We start from the raw sequence: 8,150 nt of genomic DNA on the forward strand, positions 1-8,150 counted from the left end.
CGCCGTGCGTGTGTGTGTGCTGGCTGTATGCTTTTTTATTCCTGCCATGTAAGAATTCGGTTTCCAAATAACAATGGCAGGGCAGGTTTTGGGGTTGGGGGTTATGATTTTTTTTTAGGTTTTGTTTTTGTTTATTTTTCAAAAAAGGGAAGAGACCAGGAAAACTCCTAAAGCATCTGCTGTCGTATGAACATTCACAACATATGCAGACCGACTCCTCTGCTCCCGCACAAGTGGTTTAAAAGCCCAAACAACCAGGGCGACCGTTCCCTCTTCTATTTTTTTTTTCTTTTGCCCTCCCAGCCGCTGTCGCTCCGCCAACGTGACTTTTATTTGATCCCCCCCTCGCTCTCTTTATCGATCACGGGCTTCATTTGCTTTAGCCGAAAAGGGGGAAGGGGCTGCAGGATGGGCGAGTTCCTCCCTCCCTCTGCCACTACACACACACACACACACAAAAAAAGAGGCAGCCCCCCCTCCCCCCCCCAGCCCCCTGTTTATGTTTTAAGCCCCTCGCTTTGTTTGTTTGCCTCCCGAGGCAGGATCGCATGGCCAAGCGTTCATCGATATTTTCCGTGCGTGTGGCTCGCCGCACCTCTCTCCCCGCCACGGCACCCCTTCCCTTCGCCGCGGGGGAGGCGGGGGGGGCACGGACACCACCACCTCCCCCCCCCCCAAAAAAAAGCAGCAGGCGGTGCCGGGCTGAGGGCGGCCACCGGCGCCGAGCGGGGCCGTGCCGGGCCGTGCCGAGCCGGGCGGGGGCCGGGCGGCCTCGGGGCGAGCGGCGGCGGCGCGGCGGGGCGCGGGGCGGGCGGCGGGGCGGGCAGGGCGCGGGGCGGCCGCGCCGCCATTAGCCCGTGGCCGGGGACGCCCGGATGGACAGGGCGGCTCGGGCCAATGAGCGGGCGCCGGGAGAGCGGCCGGGCGGCGGGTAAAGGCGGCGTTGGGAGAGGAGCCGCCAGTGCGGGCGGGGAGAGGGAGCGAGGCCGGGGGAGGGAGGGAGGGAGGGAGGGAAGAAAAAGAGGGGGAGGAAGGGGAGGGGGAGAAAAATAAAAAGCCGCCGCCTCAGCAGCGCCCACCGAAATAAACAGAGGAGCGAGAGGGAGCGAGGGCGCGGGCGGAGCGGGGCTGCAACTCCGCCGCGCCGCTCCGGCCCCGGCGCTCCGCGGCCCCTTCCCGCCCCCGCCTCCCCTCCCCACCCCCACCGCCGCCCTTATTGTTTTTAATCCGCCTCCGACACCCCCCGCTCCCCTCCCCACGCCCCTCCGCGGCGGCGGGCGGGGGCGGCGCGGCGCGGGGCACCCCCCCCGGGTCCCTTCGCTCCGTGGGAACCCGCGGCTGCAAGTTTTTCTCCGTGAGAGACACCGCTAATGCCCGGCGGAGGATAAAACGAGAGCAGGGGCCCGGGGGCGGCGGGGGGCCCGAGGCGGCGGGGGGGGCCGCGGCCCACGCGGGGAGCGGCGCGGGGCCGGCCGGGCGGGGGTCGGCGGCGGTGGCATCCCGGGGGCGGCGGGGGGGGGGGGGGGGCGGCGTGTGCGCGGTTGTGTGTGCGCGCGCGAGTGTGTGTGTGTGTGTGCGTGTGTGCCGCAGGGAACGGCGAGGCGAGCCTTGCCCCCCCCCCCGTCCCCGTCCCCAGCCCCGTCCCTCCCCTGCTCCCCCTCCCCTCCCCTGCCCGCCCCCGCCTCAGCTCCTTTAATACACTTTGGTTCTCCGCTCGCCTTTGGACTCTGCTCTGCCTGGCTCCGGATACGGCTCCGGCGGCGGCGGCGGCAGCGGCAGCGGGCCGGTGCGGGCGCGGGCGGCGGAGGCGGAGGCGGGGGGACGCGGCGGCTGCCGGGGGGAAGCGGCGCGGAGCGGCGGCGGCGGCGGGCCCCGCGCCGGGCCGGGCGGGCGGCGGTAGCCCGGCGGCGGCGGTAGCGGGGCGGCGGCAGCGGCGGCGGCGGCCCCGGAGCGGCGCGGACCATGCTGCTGGACGCCGGCCCGCAGTTCCCAGCCCTCGGCGTGGGCACCTTCGCCCGGCACCACCACCCGGCCGCGGCGGAGATGCAGGACCGGGAGCTGAGCCTGGCGGCGCAGAACAGCTTCGTGGACTCGGCGGCGGCGCACATGGGCGCCTTCAAGCTCAACGCCGGCGCCCACGACCTGTCCCCCGGGCAGAGCTCGGCGTTCACCTCGCAGGCGCCCGGCTACCCCGCCGCCGCCCTGGGGCCCCACGCCGCCCACGTCGGCTCCTACTCCGGGGCGCCCTTCAACTCCACCCGGGACTTCTTGTTTCGCAGCCGCGGCTTCGGGGAATCGTCGCCGGCCGGCGGGCAGCACGGCATCTTCGGCCCTGCGGCCGGCAGCCTGCACCACCCGCACACGGACGCTCAGAGCCACCTCCTCTTCCCGGGCATCCACGACCAGCACGGCCCCCACGCCTCCCAGAACGTCCTCAACGGGCAGATGCGCCTGGGCTTGCCGGGAGAGGTGTTCGCCCGGTCGGATCAGTACCGCCAGGTCTCCAGCCCCAGGACTGACCCTTACTCGGCGGCTCAGCTGCACAACCAGTACGGCCCCATGAATATGAATATGGGCATGAACATGGCAGCCCACCACCACCACCACCCAGGTGCCTTTTTCCGCTACATGCGGCAGCAGTGCATCAAGCAAGAGCTCATCTGCAAGTGGATCGACCCCGAGCAGCTGAACAACCCCAAAAAAAGTTGCAATAAAACTTTCAGCACCATGCACGAGTTGGTCACCCACGTCTCGGTGGAGCACGTTGGGGGACCCGAGCAGAGCAACCACGTCTGCTACTGGGAGGAGTGTCCCCGGGAAGGCAAGCCCTTCAAAGCGAAATACAAACTGGTCAATCATATCCGAGTGCACACGGGAGAGAAACCCTTCCCCTGCCCCTTCCCCGGCTGCGGAAAAGTTTTCGCCAGATCAGAAAACCTCAAAATTCACAAAAGGACGCACACAGGTAATTCGGGTTTCTTTCGGCAGATTTCTCCTCTCTGCCCGTGCCTATAGATGTATATATATATAAACAGATAAGAGACTCAGAGAAAGATGTAAAAATGATGGGAGTGATAAAATCAGGATCACGTTTAATTTTTTTTTCCCGCTCCGTCATCCGGCTGCGTTTGTTTTGGTTTCTTCCTCACCAAGCATCCCACCCCCACCCCCCGATTTCGAAAGGATATTTTACTGATTTGTTTTAATTTACAATGTTGATGCGTGCCGAGGCTCGGCCGTGTCTTTCCACAGAAACGCAAAAATACAGCGCGAACTAAATTCTGCCGTCCTGCTAAAAGACAGCAAGACGTGTGTATATACATATATATATATATATATATATACATGAAACGCCTTATAGATTTGCAGTGCGCAACGTATTTGCATATAACTTCAGCGCTTGTGAGCGTGGCTTTCGTGTGTGGATACCGAGAGAGGGAAACTATATAAATACGTGCAAAATCCGTCATTAGTCCAAAATCCCGTTGGAAGTGGCAAAACGTCCCTTTCTGGGAATGCTTTCCATTAAATTTAAATGGTGTGAGCAAGGCAATAAAATTTTCTAATTTAAAAAAAAGAAGTGTTTTTAAAGTCTCACTCGAGGTGATTTAAGGTGCTTTTGCAACAGTTTATTAAATTATGTAATAGGGACCAGAGGATTTGAGGCTCGGAAACTTCCACCCAGATCAGGTGGAAGAGGGCGAAGGAGCCCAGACTTTCCCGATGGAAAACCGCCTCAGCCGAAGGGTAACGAAAATAAACGCATCCTCCCGCCTCATCTATTATTCATTTACTGCTCCTGCCGGCTCCAACCGTGCCAGACTATTTCATAAAAGACGGCCAAATATTTTAGCGACTTCCACTCTAAATATTTACCCGGAGAAAGGCTAAAAATCTCGAGGCCTATTGTTTTCTCAAGTGCTAAGCCCGATGCGAGGTGCGAGACGAGCTTTAACAAGGTTTAAAATTTGAGAAATGTATTTGCATGAGATGCCCGCACTGAAGTCATTGTGTCTGAGCGGATGTCTTTAAGAAACAATTTAGGTGCTAATGGAATTTAATGTTAAATGCTTCCCCCTCCGAAGGCGGGGGGATGTGGAGTTCTCACCTCCAAATTACTCTCCGGCATTTGGAGTCCTGGCAGCCGGGAGAGAGATCCCTATGAAAATTAAATGAAGTATTTTACAGACGTTTAGTTTTCCCAGCGGATGTGCGTTTATCTCGAATATCCATACACGAAACAATCTGCCCGGCCTTAAATCTGTCGGTAATGGTTTCCAGTTTAACAGGATAGCGGATTTGGTACCGAGGCGAAACGGCTCGGTGCTTGCTCGCTTTTTTTTTTCTCTTCCCCCTTCCCCCCTCCCCCCCCACTCCCTTTTTTATCGCCTTTCTTCTTCAGTCTCTTTCGGGGCCGGCTGTGTGTCGGCACCGGTCGAAATAAAAGCAGGGAAGGTGCCGGGCCTGAAGTGCCCGGGGGAGGTTCGATAGGAAAAGCGGGCGGGGGCCGGGCACTGCCTCACTGCAGGGCAGCGCGGGAGCGGCGCGGGCCCGGGCAGTCTCTCCCGCTGCGGGCAGCCGCCAGGCAAAGCGGCTGGGAGCGGGGGCCCGAGGGCGGCGCGGGGGAAGCCCGGGGGAGGCGGGCGTGGGGCTGCGCGGGCGGCCGCGCTCACCCCCACCGGTCCGCTGCTGTCTTGCAGGGGAGAAGCCCTTCCAGTGCGAGTTTGAAGGCTGCGACCGGCGCTTCGCCAACAGCAGCGACCGCAAGAAGCACATGCACGTCCACACCTCGGACAAGCCCTACCTGTGCAAGATGTGCGACAAGTCCTACACCCACCCCAGCTCCCTGCGGAAGCACATGAAGGTACCTGACCCCGCAGCCGGCGGCGGGAGGCGGGAGGGCGGCCGCCCTGCGCCGGGCGCCCCGTCGGGGCGGCGGGCGGCGGGCACGGGGCCCGGGGGCGGCGGCGGGCCGGGCCGGCGGCGGGGGGTGCGCCCGGGGGGCGGCGGCGGCGGCCTCCCCGTCCCCCCTCCACCCGGCCGTGTTGCCTTTGCCCCCCAGGTGCACGAGTCGTCCCCGCAAGGCTCCGAGTCCTCCCCGGCCGCCAGCTCCGGCTACGAGTCCTCCACCCCCCCGGGGCTGGTGTCCCCTAGCGCCGAGTCCCAGAGCACCAGCAACCTCTCCCCGGCGGCGGCGGCGGCGGCGGCCGCAGCGGCAGCGGCCGTGTCCGCCGTGCATCGGGGCGGCGGCGGCGGCGGCGGCAGTGGCGGCGGCGGCGGCGGCGGCCACAGCGGCCTCTCCTCCAACTTCAACGAGTGGTACGTGTAGGGCCCCGCCGGACTGCTCTGCACGGCCCCGCCGCGCCCTCCCCTCCCCGGCGGCGGCGGCGGGCAGGAGGGAGCGAGCCCGCCAGAGACGCGCCGGGAGATGCCGCCGCACCCGCTGGCAGCGAAATGACGGCCGAGCTGGATGGGGACGGGGGGCCTTTACCTCTCCACACCCCTCCCACCTTCGGGTCTTTTTTCTGTTGGATTTTTTTCTTTTCGAGGACATTTTGAACCAGCAAAAAATAAAAATTTTAAAAAATTTTTTCTATAAAAGTACGTGCCGAAAAACGTAAGAGAACGAGTAAATCAATAGAGGAACAGAAAGGGGAGAGAGAGGGGGGGGAAACCCACCCCAAACGCCACCGACACACCACCCAGCAAAAAGCTTCTCAAGCCGGCGGAAAGAAACTCTCCCTCCGGAGCCTCCAGACAAAAGATCAGAGACTCCAACTCCCCCGGCCCCTGCGCCTCCCCGCCCGGAGCCGTCAGCGCCCTCCTGCCCCACGAACTGTGTATATAGCGGCCCTCTCCTTCCTCCGGCGAGGTGGGGAACGAAGTTTTCCTGGATTCTTGGTGTATAGAAGTTCGTCCCGTTTGTAAACCGCGGATTGGTCCCCTTCTTCTTCTTTCTTCTTCTTCTTCTCTTTTTTTCTTTTTTTTTTTTCTTTCTCTTTTTTTCCCCCTCTTCCTCCCTCTCCGCGAAAGTGATGGACTTGTTTTCCCTCGCTCCCCCTCCCCACCTCCCTCTCTCCTGCTTTTTTAGTTCACCCCTTTAAAAAAAGTAACGTGGAAGAAAAAATGGTTTCTTTTGTAATTGTGATATCTTGAATATTGTGTTCCTTTTTAAGAGGCAACTTGATTGTAAACTGCATTTCAGCTATAGACTGGGGAAGAAATACCGTGCCAAAGTCTCCATTCTGTTACAGACACACACGAACAACGCTTGTGAATGTATTTTTTCTGTTAGCTGGGTTTACATGTGATGTTTTAGTGCTTTTGCGAGTTCAATTTGTTAGTTCCTGTTCGAAAGATTGTGAGGAAAAATAAACGTCGTGCCGTTAGCTTTTCCGTAATAACACCCTTCCTCCTGTAAATACCTGTTACCATATTTATCCATTTGTAATTAAATTATGGTATTAACTTGCTACAGAGGAAACAGTATTTATAAAGAATGTTTCTTAACTATAAATATGTACAATTGTGAGCATAAACTGTTTCAGATTTTTTATTTGAAGGTTTAAGTGGTTTCATCATTTCTTGTGATATGTTTTGAGAGTAATGCATACAGAAATATAATAAAACGTCTTGAAACTGCACGAGCTGTTTCCTTTTTACGCCAAGGGCTCTCGAAACCTGCTGTAAGGCATGCGAGGGGCTGAGTGGCGGCTGCACAACTAATGCTTTTAAAAAATCCGCCGGTTACTGGAACAGGAGGATTTCTTCCAGCTGGGCTCGCTGTCCAGAAAAAAATCTTTTGGGGAAGCCTCTGGGCTAAAAGAAAAGGGTGAGCGTTTGCATATTCCCCAAATGACTTGCAAGGCAGGATCTCCTTTAGGAAGAGCTTTACACGGCAAGAGCGCAGCCTCCTTCACCTTCTGCCGGACTCGGGCTCACCCTTCTACCCCCGGTGCGAGCGTGGCTGGGTACCCCGTTGCCCTAGAGGGTGACAAAGCAGGACGCTCCGGGACGAAGGCGGAGGGGCACTAGCCAGGCGCTGAACTCAGCGCAGCGCTGCTTTGAGCCGTAAACCGTGTCCTTCTGCGCCTCCCGTGTTTTTGGTATCCTCCATCTCCCGAAGAAGAGAAAGTGGCCATGCCCGAGAGCTCACATTTCCCTTCGAGCTTTCTTTCTCTTTCTTTCTCACTCTTTCTAGCCCAAGGAACGGTTTGGGTTGTCAGCTGTGCACAGCGAGGGATCGAGAGCCGCCGGGCGATGCTTTCCCGGGGTGCTGGCCCAGCGCTGCGCTCCGCGGGCGCCGTCGGGGCCCGTCCGGCGGAGCCGCCTGTTTGGGGCTGGCAGGCAGCGGCTCTCAGGGCACTCCCCGCCGCACCGGGACACCCAAGGCTAGTGTGACAGCAGCCGGTAACGCGTGGAAAAAGTTTGGCCTTGCCAAGCCACCGAAATACGCCCTGAGAAGAGGCAGCGCTGTGAGCAGGACTCCGAGCGCCCTGCGGTGGCTACGCTGCCTTCAGCGGCAGCTTGTGCAAGCGGGGAGAGCCCTTTGCTGCTCGCACCCGGCCGGCCCCATCGCCACCCCCCCGGACCAGCCGTCGGGTTGGGTTTTAAGGGCTTCGTCCCCCGTGTTCAAACAGCAGTAGAGGTGTCCCGAGCCGGTAGGTGGGGAGGTTAGGGTACACGGGGCCCTTCTCTCTTCTCGGATGAGGTGGGGGTTACCTACACCCAGGGGGAGGGGAGGGAGGAGGGAAAGACCCCCCCTGTCCCGCCGCTGCCAACGAAGTTTAGATGTGGAGCAGAGACGGAGGTCTACCTCTGCGGCCGCGCCCCTCCCAGCACGGCCATCCCCGCGCACACGGCAGGCTCCTCGGGTAATCAAACGGCTATTAAAACCTAATTTATGTTCGGTAATAATATTACGCCAAAAAAATATTGATTAAAATCATTGGCATATGCCGCCTGCCCCTTGGAGAGATCCGTGGGAAACGCAGCTGCGAGGATCCCTTTGTCCTGCCGGTCTCCCCGCAGCCGAAAAACCAAACGGGGGTCCCGCTTCAGAGCCTGGCGAGTGCTGCCAGCCCCTGCCAGCCCCGGGCAGCTCAAATCCCCTCCTGGGCCCGAGGCCGCACGGGCAGCGCTGGCCAAGG

General features: G+C 60.1%; 1 protein-coding gene across 1 annotated transcript; it reads left to right on the plus strand.

Annotated features, from left to right (window-relative positions):
- The first annotated feature begins 1,875 nt into the window (after positions 1 to 1,875).
- On the plus strand, positions 1,876 to 6,645 carry ZIC2 (Zic family member 2). The gene is made up of 3 exons (XM_037378546.1): positions 1,876 to 2,965; positions 4,701 to 4,864; positions 5,063 to 6,645. Exons 1-3 carry the CDS (start codon positions 1,963 to 1,965, stop codon positions 5,327 to 5,329), a joined length of 1,434 nt encoding a protein of 477 aa, XP_037234443.1. The 5' UTR covers positions 1,876 to 1,962; the 3' UTR covers positions 5,330 to 6,645.
- Positions 6,646 to 8,150: the final 1,505 nt, after the last annotated feature.

Source organism: Falco rusticolus, chromosome 2, assembly GCF_015220075.1.
Source record: "Falco rusticolus isolate bFalRus1 chromosome 2, bFalRus1.pri, whole genome shotgun sequence".
Classification (NCBI taxonomy): Eukaryota; Metazoa; Chordata; class Aves; order Falconiformes; family Falconidae; genus Falco; species Falco rusticolus.

Coding starts and splice junctions, on each gene's coding strand:
- ZIC2 (XM_037378546.1), top strand. CDS start 1,963: ATGCTGCTGGACGCCGGCCCGCAGTTCCCAGCCCTCGGCGTGGGCACC. Junction 2,966..4,700: donor TCACAAAAGGACGCACACAG/GTAATTCGGGTT, acceptor GCTGTCTTGCAG/GGGAGAAGCCCTTCCAGTGC. Junction 4,865..5,062: donor CCCTGCGGAAGCACATGAAG/GTACCTGACCCC, acceptor TTTGCCCCCCAG/GTGCACGAGTCGTCCCCGCA.